The sequence below is a fragment of the Melanerpes formicivorus genome, unplaced genomic scaffold, assembly GCF_026170545.1.
Source record: "Melanerpes formicivorus ecotype bairdi unplaced genomic scaffold, bMelFor1.0.p_v2 SCAF_2, whole genome shotgun sequence".
Taxonomy (NCBI): Eukaryota; Metazoa; Chordata; class Aves; order Piciformes; family Picidae; genus Melanerpes; species Melanerpes formicivorus.
In genome coordinates this window covers 55,219,673-55,237,515 of record NW_027142354.1, presented here as the reverse complement: position 1 = coordinate 55,237,515, position 17,843 = coordinate 55,219,673, and the positions used below count along the sequence as shown (strand labels likewise).

General features: G+C 53.4%; 1 protein-coding gene across 1 annotated transcript; it reads right to left on the bottom strand.

The window, feature by feature from the left end:
* Positions 1-598: 598 nt before the first annotated feature.
* On the bottom strand, positions 599-17,639 carry LOC137453013 (LON peptidase N-terminal domain and RING finger protein 1-like). Its single transcript, XM_068161915.1, has 12 exons — positions 17,003-17,639; positions 13,618-13,736; positions 12,876-12,998; positions 12,037-12,168; positions 11,189-11,324; positions 10,375-10,459; positions 8,568-8,682; positions 7,789-7,910; positions 7,217-7,375; positions 6,227-6,389; positions 5,485-5,631; positions 599-2,929 (listed from the first exon to the last, which is right to left on the bottom strand). Exons 1-12 carry the CDS (start codon positions 17,391-17,393, stop codon positions 2,732-2,734), a joined length of 1,890 nt encoding a protein of 629 aa, XP_068018016.1. The 5' UTR covers positions 17,394-17,639; the 3' UTR covers positions 599-2,731.
* Between the last annotated feature and the right edge of the window lie 204 nt (positions 17,640-17,843).

Here is a 17,843-nt window from a genome sequence, read left to right as displayed (position 1 = left end):
CTGGCTGGGCTTCCTTGCTGGGGCTGAGCTCCTCTGTGTGTTTAGTGAGACTTACACTAAATAATTCCTTTTTAGTAGGTCTTTTATCATGATTTTGAAGCCCAGGCACAGGGCTGAAGATCATCCTCTCTCCATCCAGGCTCATCCTCCCATTTCAGAGCCTGGGTGCATCTCCCTAGGTTGTCACTCATCCCTAATGCCAGCTGCCAAAAGCAAACCTGCTCCCAGCTCACAACCCTCTGCCCATGGTTGCAAACATGCAAGAGGGACTCATGCTCCCCACAGACACCCTCCAGAGTCATCCCACACCAGTGAATACCTCTGCCAGCTCTCCTAGCTGACATCCTTCCCCAGAGCTTTTAGCTGCAGTGGTGGGCAGGAGCCAGTCCCTCCTACCTTGTTTCACATGCTCACCTACTGCAAGCAACCTCACCTTTTTCCCCCCTGTTGCCATCTACCTCTGCTGGACTGGTTCACTGTGTCTAACTCTCTGCCTGAAGGCCAGGGTGCCACCTTTCCATGTGTGCCCTGGTGATGTCCAAGCAATGAGCAGATAAAAGCTAAAGACCAGCAACAAACCACCACCACCAATGAAGTCTGTCTTTGCAATGACCAGAAAGAAAATTTAATTCCAAGGGCAAAGGTACAAATGCAAACCCCAAAGGCACTCCAAGCAACCTGGAGCCATTTGCACAAGTCTGTTCCCAAAGCAGCCAGGCAGATGAAGCTCTGCTCTCCAGCTCTCCTCAAGCATGGACAGGGTGCAGGACCACATTTCTCCCCTGCATCACCCCATGATGCTCCCCCTGCAGTAGCCCAGGGAGTCCACATACCTGGAGAACTGGCAACTCAGGGGGCAGCTGAGTGGCTTGGGGGATGGGAAGGGGTCACTGGATGAGATCACACTGACTCTGTGGGAGGAAAAAAAGGCACTTCCCAAACTTCAGTGGCATCCCACCACTTGCACACACCCAGCCCAGGACTGCAAGGTGTCTCTCCAACATCTGCCCCTGCTCTGCTCAATCCAGTATCCTGGGGATATAGCCCCTTGGGGAGTCACAGAGAGCAGAGAGACCACCAGTGGGAGAGGATTTGGCTCAGAAGTAGAGGAGCAAATCTGGCTTGGAGCTTCTTCAGCCACCCTGCACTCTTTATGGTCCTTGGGGAGCAAGTCCTCAGCTCACTCTGTTTCTCCAGGGAGGCACTTTACTGGAAGAAAGACCAAGACCTCTTGCTCCTGGAGAGAGCAGGACAGGAATAAATGGGGTCCCTGCCCAGGACCCTGTCTGGAGCCTCCTGCGCTGGCCTCAGCCCAGCAGCATCTGCAGTAAGCAGCCCCAGCCTGATTTTTTTTCTCACAAACACACACCCAACAGCCCACTGAGCTCCCACGTGGGGTGTGGAGCCTTTGGGGAAAAGCAGGGATGAAATTCTGGAAACAATGTTAATCCAACAACTCACTCTATGGTATCACTCCTGAAATTTCAGCCCAAAGCCACTGAGGTTATGGAGGATCCCAAACCTTCTGGATTTCCATGGCAAACAATCTGGGCTGTCCAGGGGGATACTCTTTTCCCTGGGTCTAGAGACAGGCACTTGCTCCCATGACATGGGGCTCACAGCCTTGGTCACCAGCCCTGCCTCCTCCCTCACTCTCCAGAGGTTCAGCTCCCTTTGATATCCCTCTGCACTCTTTTAGGGGACTCTGAACCCTTCTGGATTCCAAGCCTCAGCTCAGAGTCCCATTTTCTCCTGAGGAGGCAGAAAGCATACAAGAAGCACCAAGTATGGGAAAATTGCACTGTTAAGGAGTGGAAGTGATCATAAAGCCACTTCCAGGCTGAACTCTGTCACACCACCAGCTCCTTCCAGCCCCCAGGTTGAACCTGAACCTAGCCAGACTTGGGAAGAGCAGCCTTTGGATGAGGGGGAAAGCACCAACACTGCCAAATCTCCCCTTTCCCACGACACTTCATGGCAGGGAAGCCATCAATTCAGAAGTCACCAGCAGCCCCCAGCATGGCTCTGGTACAGGGGAGTGGCTGGGGAGCTCAGTAGAGCAAACACAGCAGAGCACCAGAGTGGTGGGAAGGGAATGCCCAGGCCCAGGCACTTTCAGAGAGAAGCATCTCCTCAGCCTGTGGTCATGGAGGTGGTTAGAAGCAGGACCATGAGTTCCAGATGGTTTAATTTAACCCTTCTTTTCATTCAAATAGGAATGAAGTCAAACTCAGAAGCTGAAGAAGAGCTGTCAGTTCCCAAGGCTGGGCAGAGCCATTGGGACCCTTCTGCCTCTCAGGGCCACCTCTCCCAAGCATGAAAATCTGCTGCTGAGAGCAGGACCACCTACCAAAAACCTTATGGTGTCCTTCAAAGAGGAAGAAGTGACTCTAGCACTCAATCCTCTGCCCTAAAGACAGTCCTCTTTAGCACCAAAGCAGATCAGCAAGTAGCTTTGGTTCCCAAGACACAACCCAGTTTCCCATCCCAGTTTCCCCTCCAATGGGCACAGCATAACCACGCCACAGAGCAGCTGCCAGGGGCAGCGTGGACGGCGTAGTGTCACTGCTGGTGTGGCACCAGCCCCAGGCAGGCAGGCGGAGGGCGCTCAGCTCACCGCTGAGGCTGCTCGCAGGGGTGGCTCAAACCATATGCAAACCGTGAAGCGACACACAGAGAAATGAAAGGGGGGTGGAGGTCTTCCCTGCAGAGAGGGCAGGGGCTGGGGGGTTCAGACGCGACCCCGAGGGCTGTGCTCGGGCAGGGGGGGCCGGGCAGGGGGCTGCTGCAGCAGGGCGGTGAGGATGCGCTGCAGCTGCACCAGGCGGGCACGGAGCGAGGTGGTGGAGAAGAGGTTCAGCTGGTAGGATGGGTCCAGGGGCAGGATGGAGATGAGCCACCAGCACCACGTTGGGCCATCTGCTGAAGCCTGGAGAGGAAACAGGGAGAGACCCTCACGTCAGGAACTGCAAGGTGAATGTGTGGCCTCTGGGTGGCATGCAGCCATAGAACTGCCCTGCTTGGAAAAGACCTCCAAGGCCATGGAGTCCAACCATCAGCCTAACACCACCATGGCCATTAAACCATGTCCTGAAGTGCCATGCCCACATTTAGAATAGAATAGGATTAACCAGGTTGGAAAAGACCTTTGAGATCATCAAGTCCAAGCTATCATCCAACACCATCTAATCAACTAAACCATGGCACCAAGTGCCTCAGCCAGTCTCCTCTTAAACACCTCCAGTGGTGGTGACTCCACCACCTCCCTGGGCAGCACATTCCAATGGCCAATCTCCCTTTCTGGGAATAACTTCTTCTTAACATCCAGCCTGAACCTCCCCTGGTGCAGCTTGAGACTGTGTCCTCTTGTCCTGGTGCTGGTTGCCTGGGAGAAGAGACCAACCCCCAGCTGGCTACAACCTCCCTTCAGGTAGCTGTAGACAGCAATAAGGTTTCCTCTGAGCCTCCTCCTCTCCAGGGATGGTGATTCCACCACCCACCTGGGCCTGACCACTCCTTCCACAAAGAAATTTTTCCTAATATCCAACCTGAACCTCCCCTGGCACAGTTTCAGGGATCATTGTTGCCCATGGCTGATAGGAAACAGTTACTCTTATCCAGACAGCAATGCCAGCTGAAGTATTTCTCTGGATGACCAATTCACGGGATCACAGGAGTTGAAAGGAACCTCCAAAGATCACAGGTTGTTAGGGGTTGGAAGGGACCTCCAGAGATCATCAAGTCCAATCCCCCTGCCAGAGCAGGACCATAGAATCCAGCACAGCTCACACAGGAACACACCCAGATGGGTCTTGAAAGTCTCCAGAAAAGGAGACTCCACAACCTCTTTGGGGAGCATGTTCCAGTGCTCTGTCATCCTCACAGTGGAGAAGTTCCTCCTCATGAGGTGGAACCTCCTGTGCTGTAGTTTACATCCATTACCCCTCATCCTATCACAGGCTGCAACTGTCCAAGCCCCAGTCTGTGGATAGCCTAACTTAATTTCCAGAAAAGCATTCTCCAGGCAGCCTCAAGACACAGAGGTAGCTGGGAAAAGTCTGTACAAGAGAGACAAAGAGATACACTCTGCATTTCCCTGCTTGAGGTGATGGGTTTTGTAAACAGGGGCCAAATCCTGCCTGGCCAGCCTCTTCTGGGGCATTTCCCTCAGCAGCACTCAGAGAGGCAAGGTGCTGGGCCAGGCAGGCACAACTCTGAGCAGGCTTTTTAAAAACCTGAGCCCAACTAAGAGGGAGGGAAATGCTCAATTCAGTTGAAGAAGGATGAATCATTTGGTAATTTTGAGCACAGCATTGATGTGACAGCTGGCCAGGACAGCCTCAGCCTGGGACAAGCCAGGCAAGAGCATCTTGGTAACAATCCAGGCAGGAAACACTTAAAGAGTGAAAACTAAATTTGGGCTTTTTTTTTTTCTTTTTTCTATTCCCCCACACACACTTTCTCTCCAGAATGTGAATTTTTCAGAGCAACTTAAGAAGCAAACTGAATCCTGCTCTCTTAGCTCCTCTCCACTGGCCAGCTGTGGCTGTCTCAAAAGACGATGATGAGAAAGGAGACCACAGACTCACTGAGCTTTGGGGCTCATTTCTTTGTCCATTTGTTTCTCTTTTTCCCCACCCCACCCCCCCACCCAGTGCCTTCAAATCCAGACAGCTCAGTTTCTTGATTCTCATTTAGGAAAAGACTCTGGAAAGCTTTTAAAACCTCAGTGCTCAGTTTCCAAGAACTGTTTAAACCCATTAAAGCAGTCAGCAGTGTTAAGAAACAAGCCCAACCACCTCTCCAAGTGGGCTGTAACTGCTAACAGGACTGAAAGCCAGGGTTTATTTTGCTCATCTAGGAGGGGAGCCGAGCAGGGAAGCTGGGAGGGGGTTGCACAGGAATGGCACTGCTTCAAAAGCTCTCTACTCTGCCCTGGTGAGACCACACCTGGAATACTGTGCCCAGTTTTGGGCCCCCCAGCTCAAGAAAGACCTAGAATTGCAGGAGAGAATCCAATGGAGAGCCACAGGGATGATTAGGGGACTTGAGCATCTCCCCTGTGAAGAGAGACTGAGAGCCCTGGGGCTGTTTAGTCCTGAGAAGAGAAGATTGAGAGGGGATCTCATCAATGTGTATAAATATCTCAGGGGTGGATGTCAAGTGGAGGGGGCCAAGCTCTTTTCAGTGGTGCACAGTAATAAGACAAGGAACAACAGGTTCAAACTTGAACACAGAAGATTTCACCTCAACATGAGGAGAAACTTCTTTACAGTGAGGGTGACAGAGCACTGGAACAGGCTGCCCAGAGAGGCTGTGCAGTGTCCTTCTCTGGAGACTTTCAAAACCCACCTGGATGCATTCCTGTGCAGACTACCCCAAGTGATCCAGCTTTGGCAGGAGGGCTGGACCTGATGATCTCTTGAGGTCCTTTCCAACCTCTAATATACTGTGATACCGTGATCTCTTCCCTTGGGGTATTACCTGGATGTCCTCTTCCTTCTCTGGCAGGGGTCCATGCTGCATCAAAATGTGCCTGGAGGGGAGGTCTCCGTGCTCACAGAACCGCTGAGCCAAGCGGTAGGTGCTCTCGTGCAGGCACTGCAGCTCCTGCAGCTCCTCCCCAGCCACCTGTGTGCAGGCAAGGGATAGAATAGAGTAGAGTAGAGTAGAGTAGAGTAGAGTAGAGTAGAATAGAATAGAATAGAATAGAATAGAATAGAATAGAATAGAATAGAATAGAATAGAATAGAATAGAATAGAATAGAATTAACCAGGTTGGAAAAGACCTTTGAGATCATTGAGTCCAACCTATCATCCAATACCACCTAATCAACTAAACCATGGCACCAAGCACCCCATCCAGTCTCTTCCTAAACACCTCCAGGGATGGTGACTCCACCACCTCCCTGGGCCAATCTCTCTTTCTGTGAAGAAAATCTTCCTAACATCCAGCCTAAACCTCTCCTGGTGCAGCTTGAGACTGTGTCCTCTTGTTCTGGTGCTGGTTGCCTGGGAGAAGAGACCAACCCCCACCTGGCTACAACCTCCCTTCAGGTAGTTGTAGACAGCAAGAAGGTCTCCCCTGAGCCTCCTCTTCTCCAGGCTAAACAACCCCAGCTCCCTCAGCCTCTCCTCATAGGGCTTGTGCTCCAAAACCCTCACCAGCTTTGCTGAGGTTGTGTTCCAAAAGCAGCAGGGGCTTTTGCCCCGGCCTTGCCCTCACCTTCTTGTCCTCCAGGTACTCGATGTCAGCAGTGTTGTAGCCATCTCTGTGCCCGCGGCTCAGCACCCGGAACCGCCGCCGGCCGATGGTGTCCACCAAGGACCTCCCGTCCGGCAGCAGCTCGATCTGCCGGATCTCCAGCATGCAGCCATAGTCAGCAAAACTGGAGGGAGCCAGGGAGAGAAAAGAGGGGCTGAGCTGGGATATTGGGGGTGAGACAGCTGCTCCTCCTGCAGGCACCTCCTCCAAAAGGAGGAAAAGGCCCAGGAAGAAGCTGGCTGAGACAAGGCAAATTCAGAGATTCACTCCCTTTGTTGACTCACCACTTGCTGCTGAAAGGGGAGGAAATAGTGAACACACTGCCTGCACTCCCTTGCATTTGCCATACACCAGAATGACCTGGGTCCTCATACTGCCCTGGTGGTCCTGAAGACACCATCCCTTGCAGGGGCATTCCCTCCAAAGCCCAGAAAATTTTCTCTCATTCTACTTCAACAGGACTGGTGCAGGAGGAGGATGCAGCATGTAAACATGGGTATTTAACTTGGGTTAGGAGCCTGGAGACTAAGCCCACCCAAGATCTGGAGGTGCCACCAGGAACATAAGAATGGCCATGCTGCACCAAGCCCATTTAAGTCAATGCCTTCTCATAGCTTGTTAAGGACAAGGCATGAGAAATATGGCAGTTTTAAAATGCTCACTAAAAGGAGCTGGAGGCTACAGCCGGGGCACCATGCAGCTCTGAGACATCCTGAGCCCCATTCCTCACCTGTCCAGTGGCAATGCTGTGAGGCAGCAAGATCCTGTTTCAGTCTGTGGTGTGGGGAACACACTACCTCCCTGCTGATTTCATATGCAGGCTCCAGTGGGATAGGAAACTGCACCTGGTTCCTCCTCTTCGAACCGCTCAGGCTTTTAGACATTTTGGAGTGGGGCAGAGGGATGCAGAGCAGTGAGGCTGGTGGGAAGCCAGCTGGCCCAGAGGCTCACCTTTTGCCGCTCTCATATGTACACATGCCGAAGCTCCGGGTGCCGGTCTCCTGGCACCGCCGGATCATCAGGCGGTAGCGAGGCTCAAAGACGTGCAGGGGGCAGGCAATGCCTGGGAAGGACATCGTGCAGACGAAGATGGGGATGCTCTTGGTTAGGCTGAGGGACAGGAGAGGAGAGCACTAAGAAACCTCCTGAAGCAAGCCCCATCCCCAGGGCTCTGCACTGGCTTGTGCCATGGCCATGCTTTGAACCAGGTCTGTCTTTTACCCCAAGAAGTGATGCTTCAGCGCAGAGCAACACTAAAGCTTCCTCTTGGCTCACCAAGAGCCCAAGGACAGATTGTACCCACAAAACAGCTCCTGGCAGAGATGCTCCCTCATCCCCAGGTGCCCATGGGGCACATCTGCACCTGCCCAGAACTAGCACTGTTGTGACGTAGCCTTAGAAGTGGAACAGACCTCACCTGAGCAGCCACAAGCCACAGCAATGGTACACAGTGTGGGTAGCCCCCTCAGAGCCCAGCCCCTGTGCACACACACATGGGCACACTGGAGTAGGTCCCTGCTTACTTGGAGAGCTCTGCCATTTCAGCCTGGTGCAGCTCTCGGCGCTCGGCCAGCTGTGTGGGGAAGGTGGCCAGCATGATGTCCTGCAGCAGCACAGTGGGGCTGTAGCTTCCAGCCTTCAAGTACTGAAAGAAATCAGACTGAGAAATAGGTTGAAGAAGAAGTGGGGGAGCCCTGAGGCCCTGCTCAGCTCTGAATCACACTCACTTTAGTTGGAGGTGAGGCTAACTTCAGACCAGAGAAAGTCAGGATAAAACCTATCAGGGGATGTTGAGCCATCTAGCAGGACAGGAAGTCAGCTCCACCGAGACCTGCAGACACAGCTCAGACCCAGGGCCCGTCCAGCACAGTGTCCTGCCTCTGACAGTGATGCAGGCCTTGTATGACAACCTAATTTCCCTGATGGTCTCATCCAAATCCCTTTTCATTAAACATTAAATCAAATCTCCAGGCTAGCAGGTTTTCCATCCATTTCCATTTTAAAAAGTAATTAGCATTCACCTCATTCTTTCTCTTTCCCTCCCTGCCTCTCAGTCTTGTTTACAATCTCACTAACTCACTGTGGCATCTTGTGGAAATTAATCTCTTGGTCTTAATTACCAACTGTCTGGTCATTCCCCTGCGAGTGGAGCTGACACCACTGTGCCAGGGCGCTGCTAACATAAGAGCATCACACGTTCCCACCCCAGCCCTGGGCATGCTGCCAGCAGCTAGAGCCAGTGCCTGGCTCTCCCCTGGGCTCCATCCCACAGAGCCTTTACCTGTTGTTATCCAGCCCTTACCTCTCTCAGGCTCTGTTTGCAGAGGGGGCAGTTGGGCCGGTGGTCCAGGCAGCGTTCCAGGCACTCCTTGCAGAAGGTGTGCCCACATGGTGTTGTCACGGGCTCAAAGAACAGCCTGCAAAAGGGACCAAAGTCAGTGGTCCACAGAGAACACCACACTGGAAGGAGCACAGGAAAGCCCAGCATGGAGAAACTTCATAGAGCTACTGCTCACAGGGCCAGATGCCCTCAAAGCTCTCGTACCCCAGGCCTAGCTCAGCACTCTCCTTTGGAAAGCCCAGCTGGTCTCACAATGCAAGGGTCCCACTAAGTACTCAGGGACTTTATGGGGTCTGTGTTGATAGGTTGGACTCGATGATCCTCGAGGTCCTTTCCAACCTAAGTTATACTGTGATACTGTGATACGTGAAGAAGTACAGGCTGGGCTGCAAGGGTCAAGCAGACCAGGGTTGAGTAAAGCCACGAGTGCAGCTTCTGGCAGTCCCCAGCCTTGTACCTGCATCTTCCCTGAATCCTGGTGGGGAGAGCAAGAGATTTTGCTTCCAGCAGGAATGAGATGTTTCCCAGGTATCATCTCACCATTTCAAGGGAAATCTGCTGCCTTTACCAATCCTCTACACTGAAGACAGTGACACTATGGAAATCTCATACTGTGTCTTCCAAACCCTGACAGACCACAGCTATGCAACTCCCCTTCACTAAGGCTGCATTGGATAAGCTTTGCTCATAAGTCCTGTTAATGAAACAGAAAGGTTTCTAACTGGCTTACTCCTTTAATTAGGAGTCTGACTGTTGGACTTGCACAATGATGTAAGAAGAGAACCATCCCAGGCCTGAGCACTGCTCAACATCTCCATGGAGTCTCTGCAGACCCCATCAGTATACACAAGACCCTCCCAGGTCCTGGCAGGGCTGTGGCCTCCCAGACACCTGCAGTGGTGTAGAGCACAAAGGCAGCAACAGTGAAGTGATTCCTCCTTCCCTGCTTCAAGAGCAAGGCTTGGGTTGCCCACAGGTAGCTCCAGGATCAGAAATTAAATTGAGGTCTCAGGAAAGCCCTGCTCAGCGCTGAGCCCTGACTTCTCCTGAACGTTGTTTCCCTGCTCTCAGGAGAGACACAGCATCACCTAGTTCAGACCAAATGCAGTCTTAATCTTGCTCTCTCCTCCACCATTCCCCCATGCCATGCCCAGACCTGGAAAAAGCTGCTGTACAGGAGACCTTGACCACCTTGTATGTCTGACAGCGCAACACCCAACCTTCTGCCAACAGCCACTTGCACAACTGCTCGAGCTCCTGGGACACACCACAAATAACAGCCTGGTTTCAGCATGCCCTGTGGCAGCACCCAGCCCTTTCCCAGCCCTGAGTCAGCACATGGACCTGGCCTCTACCTTGTCCTCGTTTCTGTCTCCAAGCTCAGAAATGCTCCCCTCTAGGTTTACAATATCTCCATCATAAATGGTATTCACCTGCAGCAACAGCTTCCTATTCCAGCTTGCAGTTACAAAGGGCAGCCACTGCTTTCAGCCTTTGACCCTGCTGAACATCCCCACCTCCACACTGATGTCCCACCTGATACAGATCTAATGGTGTTGCACCCTGAGACACGGTGATCTTACAGCCTGGCAGGGCAAAGCATGCCCTTGTCTTCCCCTCTTATCTCTTATCTCTACTGAAACCCACGTTTCAGCAGTACTGCAGAATGAGTTTGCTATTAAGATGTGAGGAAAGATCCACAACCAGGAAAGAAAACCCAGCAGGTGCTAATTCTTCATCCTAAAAGCTCTCCTGCTGCAGAACTCACCGGATGCAGAGGGAACATTCCAAGTCAGATACACTCAGCAGCTCCTCAAGGCACGGCTCTGTCCACTTTGCTGCTGCTGTTTCCTCTTTGTTATACGGTGGCAAAAGAGAAGAAAAGAGAAGAACCACCCCCCATTTCAATACTGAAAATTAGTCTTTGCTTTCTGATCTTGTTCTGAGGTGTAAACAGTTAACTGCCACTCAAAGTGCTTTGAATGTTAAAAGCAACTGCTGGGAAATGCAATGTAAACCCTCCCTTCCCCCTGCCATTAACTCATCCATGCTCATCCATAGCCTTTACACCAGTGGGTGTCATGGGAACTGAGGCACTGGGAGGTGAAGTGGCCCAAAAAACTCCCAGATGGAGGTCTCTAGAAACCTGCCACAAGTTATCATCTGTGCTTTATGCAAAGCCAGGTACATGGCAGCCACCAGGCTGGACACTGAGAGCAAGTTAGTGCCACTGGAGGTGCCACTTCCCCCAACATATGATGGGCTACATGCTTTAGAAAGGAATTCCATCTAAACCCACCTAAACCCATGGGAACCTCTCCCTGGCTCCACACAGAGAGTGGAGAAGAAGAACTTTTCTCCCAGCTAGACCCAAAAGTTTGGTGTCAGTACAGAGGAAGATTGGATTCTCCACAGGTGAGAAGCAGGGAATGTGCTGGGCCAGAGCTGCCTCATCGGATGCCCCTGGGATGTCTGCTCGCTGAGCTGGCCCACAGCACAAACACTAAGGTGTCAGTGCCAAAATGGGCTTTCAAGAAGTGTTTTGCACAAGACAAGATTCTGGTACCTTTGATGACACTCACCTACCAACCACTGGCCCTGCCTCTCTGCTGAAGTCTCTGGCTCCTGCCATCGCCCCGGCTGGGCACAGGCGGCTGTCCCCTGGCTGTGCTCAGATCCTGCATCCCCTCTGCCATCTGCCGGCTCTCCCTCCTGATCCTAGGCACAGCAAAGATGAAATCGAACCCCAACCCTCTTTGCCCTTTGAATGCACAGCCCCACCTGTCCCAACAAGATCAATGGCACTGGGAGGCTCGCTGGTGTGCTGCTGTACATTCACATCTTGCCAGCAGGAGAGCGTGGGCTGCAGACACTGCTGCTCATCTCATGGGTAATTCATGGGCTTACCCTGTCTAGATGTATCACCTGGTATTTGGGGGTATCTGAGACCATTTGCTTTATTTCCCCCTCTCCAGTCCTGCCAAGTTCATCTTTTGGAGCCAAAGAGCAAAAGATGAGCTTCCCTTAATAGCTGCTATTGTGGAGTTTGGATGACAAAACAACCCCAACAAACATTCAAATGGACATTGTCATTTCTTTTTCTCTGCATGCGATGTGACTTGGGTGTTGTGACAATGGGTCTAAAATCTTACCAGAAGTATTCCAGAATAAACCTTAGAGAGGAATGGAGACATAAAGAGACTACTCTGCTCCCCAAATTCCCACAGCATCAGCTCCAATGGTGCCTTTGCTCTCCCACCTTCCACTACCTGCAGCTTCTCATCCCAGCCCATAACCACATGCATATGGCTATGGTCCTACACAGCCTTCCCTTATCACACTTCGCTTCCCATCCCTTGAACACCCCAATTTGGAATGCTCAGGAGGGACTTTAAGTCCCATTGGTATAGGCTATTGCAAACTCTCTTACCTGAGCTTGTGTGGAAGATGATGAGAGAGCCGGGCTCCCTCCATTGACCTGAGGACCACTCGAGTCCCAGTGGCCATCACCTGAGCACGCAGCAGCTGTGTGTGACTGAGGAGCATCCTCTTGCATGAGGATCTGCAAGGAGAAAGTGGAGCTCTGAGGCTGCTGGAACAAGGAAACAGGGAACTGGGTGGGCAACCAGGCTCCATTTTGCCTCAAAGAAGCCTCCTGCTCCCTGAACAGCACATCAGGATTACTTGTTTCAGCCCTTGCTGAGATCTCTGTCAAACAAATGCCTCGGTAGCATGGAAGGAAGAAAGCAGCACAAGGCAGCAAACCAAATGGTGCATTTTAAGGGCAAAGAGCCATGTTCTCCATGAGCAGGAAGAGAGTGAGCTCAGGGAGGTACAAGTTAATTTCCTCTTCCCCTGCCCTTTCCCTCCTGGAGGGCAAGTGTCCACTCATGCCAGAGGCCCCACTATTGATAGTGATTTTGGTACATGAGTGGGTGCTGGCTTGAAATCATCTGCAGAAAAGACACTGGCTCACCATTGGCAGCCTTCAGCTGGCTGCTTTGCCTTGGGTGAATACTGATGCTACCTTGAAGCCCACCTTGTGCCATGTCAGCATCTAAATACTGCAAAACCTGAGACTTGAGGATATGGACTGAGGAGGCAGAGTTTTCTTCAGGGTGAACCTGCACTGGAGCAATGGAAAGGCTCTTGGACCAAGACTCGACATCCCTTAATCACAACCACGATAGACATGAGTCCTCCAGAGGACAAGGGCAACTCCCTGTGTGATGCACAGCACAGGACCCTGCCACAGCACAGCACACACACCTTCTCCATCTCTCTCCGAGCAGGGTGGAAGTGGGGATTGAGTGTCAGGCAGTGTTCCCATGCCAGCAAGGCTTCAGCTTTCTGTCCCATCTCCAGAAGCACCTTCCCTTTCCTGAAGAATCCCTGCAGAGCAGAAATACCTGTGGTGACTATGAGATAGTAACCAGCTAAGGACATTCAGCTCTCGTATGAGGCCCCAGGGAATCCTGCTCCAGCTTCCTGCCTGCTGCCACCCCAGGCCAAAGCACCTGGACACATTGCTGCCCCTGTGCTCAGACTTGTCTAAGAAAGACAACAGAATCATAGCGAGTCCACCCACAGCCAGGTACCCATAAAACTCTCCCAAAATGCAGCAGTTGCAAAAACCAAGCAAACAAACCCTACAGAGACATCAAGATGGAGTCAAAGGCTTCTGCCTTTGAAGCCAAAAAAATGCTGCCAATGTGTGCTTCACAAATCAGCAAGCAAGCTCTCAGAGCTGATTTCTCCAAGCTCAGCACTTCCCTGAGGCTTCAGCTGTGATCCTGTGCACCAGCACAGCCATGTGCCCTCACTGCCTGCATGCCAGCAAGGATGGACATGGTGCTGGACCCCTCCCACAGCATTTACAGCCTGGATTTGCAGCTTAATGTGTCTGAGCAGGATGAATTCAACAGCTAGGAGAACTCGGGAAAGAGAGAAACTGCTCCTCTATGGTAAGATTTGGCTCCAGGCACAGCCAGCTGATGGAGCCTCCACTCACCTCAATCTCTCCAGGCTCAGCCCTGCACACGGCATCCAGGTCCTCAAGTGCCTGTGGGTGCTGCCTCAGTGCTACAAATGCCTCTGCCCGGCACAGCCGCAGGGAATGGGAGTCAGGGGCTGGAAAGAAAAATGTCATCACTCATGTGATGAGTCCATAGGAGGCAGAGGGACTGGATGAGGCTGGGCAGATGCCACTATGGTGGGACAGCCCCTGTGCCTCATGTCCAGCACAGACAGCTCTTGTGTTCCTCTTCTTGAGCCTCCTGAGTCTCTGCAAGGAATTTATTTCCCCTAAGTATCTAGATTCAAACTTTTCAGGGCTCTTCCCTTTGTTTTTCCCCACCTTTCCCAAATGCTCTCAGCTTAGGGTCCCCACCACTATCTTGGGGCTCAGACATCCTTTTTGAGATGTGACAAAAAGCTGTAATTGCCACAGAAGCTGCTGCCACAGATGGCTCTGTAATGTGATTCACCCAGCAGAGCCACAGCTCTGAAGAAGCCTGCAGCTATGGAAACCTAAACTCCCAAAGCACCAGGGAGCTTCTCAGACTTACATGGGTGCCACCTCTCTCCCAGGGCAGAGGAGAAATCTGCAGCCTGTGCAAGGATCTGCCCCCACCATGTGACTCAGGGTTTCCAAGCATGAGAAAAGGCTGAGATTTCCCAATACAGAGAAAGGGAACTGAGCATCCAGCTCCTCATCAGTGAGGTGTCACTGATGGGATCTCAGTGGCTGAGGGAGGCACAGGTCCCACAGGTTTTGCTACCCACAACACTAAGCGTCACAGTGCTGAGCACCCCAAACACTCCTGCCTGATTCTAAATAACAGGCAGTGAGACCCTCTTCTTTCCTGACTGAGCTCACCAGCACTGTCAGCAGAAGAGCTGGAGCAGGAAATGTCAGGGAATACGAGCAAGCAGCACCCCAGAAGCCTACACTCACAGAGCAGCCAGGCGTGGTGATGTTTGTGGGTTTGAGCTGCGTGGATTCCCAGACCCACCCCGTTATATCACAGCTTGCTGTGGAGGTGACCTACATCCAGTGCTGTGCTGGCTCTCCAGCCAAGCCACAGCTCTGTGCACCCAACCGATGTCCCCACCAGCACTGAGCATCATCTGACAGCTGCTGAGGGCTGGGGTCAGCCACCCACTGCTCCCTGGCCCTCTGGAGAGGCCTCCAGTATCATGCAGACCTCCTGTTGGCTCCCAGCTCCTGGTGGGATGATGGTAGGTCCAGCAGAGGTAGCACACGTGAGGAGGAAACTCTGCTGTGGCTATTACTTCCTTGTCCAGCGTGCAGCACAGGGAGACTTTGCTCTCTACCTGGTGCCACCATAACCCAGAGAACAGAAAAGAGCACAGGCCCAGCCACTCCAGCACCAAGGCTGCACTGGCCAGGCTGAACTGTGCAGCAGAGCAACACCTGGATCCCTCAGAGCTTGTTTTCATTCATAATGTCAGCCAGGACCTTGGGACTCAAATCAGGAAACAAGGGAACTTGCTGCTCATACCCTAAGAGCACACATCTAGAGACAAAATATTCCTGTCCCTAGTAACAGATAGGGAAGAACAACTGGGTACAAAGTCTAGAGGTTTGTAGTTTCCGTGTGGGCAAGCTCACCGAACATTTGCACAGCCCAGCAATAAAGTGACTGACTTGGAGGGGGGAAGGGAAAAAACAGTGTAAAATGGGGCTGCAAATTCTGCATTTCTCTTCTGCTGTGCTATTTTGGACCTATGATACCATTAGACATCAAGGACATAAGCCAGCTGGCAGGCCCACAGCTAATGAGTGATTGATAGTGCTCCCCAGCCTCCTGGCTCCAGGCATGTTAGGAGGCCTCCTGTGTTACACATTACACTGCTTTGCTTTCTTCTTTTTTTTTTCCCCATCACTTAAAGGGAACAAAAGACACAAAGTTGACAATTTATTTCCTCCCAAGCAGAGAGAGCTGCTCTACCGGCTGGGATGAGCAGGGCACTGCACACGAGCCCGCAGTGCGGTGCTGAACCACACGAAACCCCGTTCTCACGGGCTGAACGTTTAACAGCGGTGATGCTGGGAAGCGCAGCCCGTAAGAAGTTGTGCAGCCCGAAAGCAGGCGGCAGGAGCTGGCAAACACATCCCGAAAGCACCACCCACGTGGCTGAGCCTGAGCTGCACCAGCAAGCGCAGGTTTATGGGAGCTGCAGTGGCAATTTCCTCGTCGCCTCAAGCCAGACTTCCCCTCTCCTTTGGGGAACAGAGCATGCAGGGAAGAGAGAACAGAGTTTGCAACGCTTCCTCTTTATACTCACAGGGGCTTTAAAAGAAATAAATATATGGTCATACACAGCCATCAGACAAAAGCCTGGCAATAAGGAAGGCAGTTGTAGAGAGCTCTGCACACACATTTGCGTTGAAGAACGGGAGCTCAGGGTATGAGGCAGATGCCACGGGAGGTTGCATAAAGAGACCTGCTTTCTGCTGCCAACACCAGGCTTGGCTGGGCAGCCTGTGCAGCCCCGTGGTTCCAGGCGTACCCTGAACCTCTGGCACTTGCCTGGCAGCGGGTGATGAGTAAGTGTCGGCGCGGCAGGAGGAGAGCTGACTGCTGTCATAGAAACGCCGGTGGAGAAAGGACTTTCTGCCTCCGCCACCCCAACCCCCTGCTCCAGACGCATTGTATAACCCCTTTTATTTAAGCATTACTCTACAAGAAATCCACTTACAGCCACACATTAAAGCAGATCAACTCCCCTGGGCCCGATTCTGACCCTGCAGGCAAATGTCTTGCCAGGGCTGCTTGCAGAAGGGTATTGGGGGCACACACAGGCATTACACCCTGTCTTATGCCATGGGCCTGGCACAGGAGCTCAGCCAAGGCTCGCCAGGTTCCGGGAGCAAGGGCATATCTGTCCTGGACTGGAAATGTGCCAGCTGCTTTACATAGTGGCTGTTCCCCCCCCGGCAGAACTCTTCCTCTGACCCTGAAATATTACCGGGTGGCAAGATGCAAGAGGCTGGCTGCTGCTCTTTCCTCTCCATCCTCCTGCTAAGGCCAGAAGCACATGGTCAATAGGACACAGGCTGTGTGCCCTGCCCACAGCCCTGGCAGCCAGGATGGGCAGCACGGCTCACCAGCCACCCATTCCCTCCCATCACCCCCTGAAGACATGGGAGACATGCCTAGCAGCTGGATCCCCTCCACCCATCACCAGTTTCTCCGGTCTCCGAGCTCTGGAGGAGACTGGGGTGTTGTGACAAAGTGGCCCACGCTGGTACCCACCTGCTCCAACACCACACCTCGTGCATCCTCGTTTCAGCTGTAGGGCTAGTCCCTCACACCCAGCTTTGCATCCCCAGCCCACCCCGCCAGCCCTTGGAGCCCAGTGGTACTTACCCAGCTCGAGCCCTTTCTGAACCATCCTCAGCGCTTCCTGAAGGTCCCCACGGGTGACACGATCCTGCACCTGTGCTACCAGCCAGGCCACCCGGCTCTCCTGCTCCACGCATTTCTCCAGGAGGCCGCAGAGCACCACGTTGCACCTCGCCGCTCCGACGCCCAGTAGCTTCAGCTTCTCCTGGCAGAGAGGGCAGCGAGAGGGGACGGTCCCCCCGAGGCACGACTTGCAGAAGGAGTGACCGCAGGACACAGTCACTGGCTCCCAGAGGAGGAGGAGGCAGGAGGGGCAGCGCAGCATGTCCAGATCCCTGCTCCCGGAGCCAAGGGGCTGCCAGATAAGGCTCCTGCCCCGGCGTGGGGAAGATGGGCTGGGACCCGCACTGCTCATCGCAGCAGTTTGCAGCCGACAAAGAGGGAGCTGTCCCTAGGGCCCACCGTGCCCGCACACCCCCTGCCACCGGGCACTGCCCTGCCCCGCTCGCGCTGCTCAGCCCATCCTCTCGGCCAGGCACAGGGCTGCGGCTCCTGGCACGCTGTGTCCTGTCCTATCCTATCCTATCCTGTCCTGTCCTGTCCCGCCGGGGCAGGACCCCCCGGGCCGGACCGGCGCCGGGCGCCGCTGGTGGAGCAGCCGGGGCCGCCCATTGGCTGCCGCCGCCGCCCTGCGCCGCCCCGCCCCGGCCGCGTTTCGTAACGGAGCCGGCGGCAGCGGGGTGGGGGGTGGCCCCGAGCGGAATGCGGAGGGTACCCCGGAGCAGGGTCTTATGCTGCTCTGGAGCCGGCACTCGAGAGTGCTGGGGGACTCCGGAACCGGTCCGCCAGAGCTGGGGTGCGGGGG

Bases quoted from the DNA above. Each gene is read 5' to 3' on its own strand.
- LOC137453013 (XM_068161915.1), bottom strand. From the start codon at position 17,393: ATGAGCAGTGCGGGTCCCAGCCCATCTTCCCCACGCCGGGGCAGGAGC. The intron at 12,999-13,617 runs GTGAGTGGAGGC...TCTGCTCTGCAG, and splicing joins CTGAGCCTGGAGAGATTGAG to GGATTCTTCAGGAAAGGGAA. The intron at 7,376-7,788 runs GTAAGCAGGGAC...CCTGTCCCTCAG, and splicing joins GAAATGGCAGAGCTCTCCAA to CCTAACCAAGAGCATCCCCA.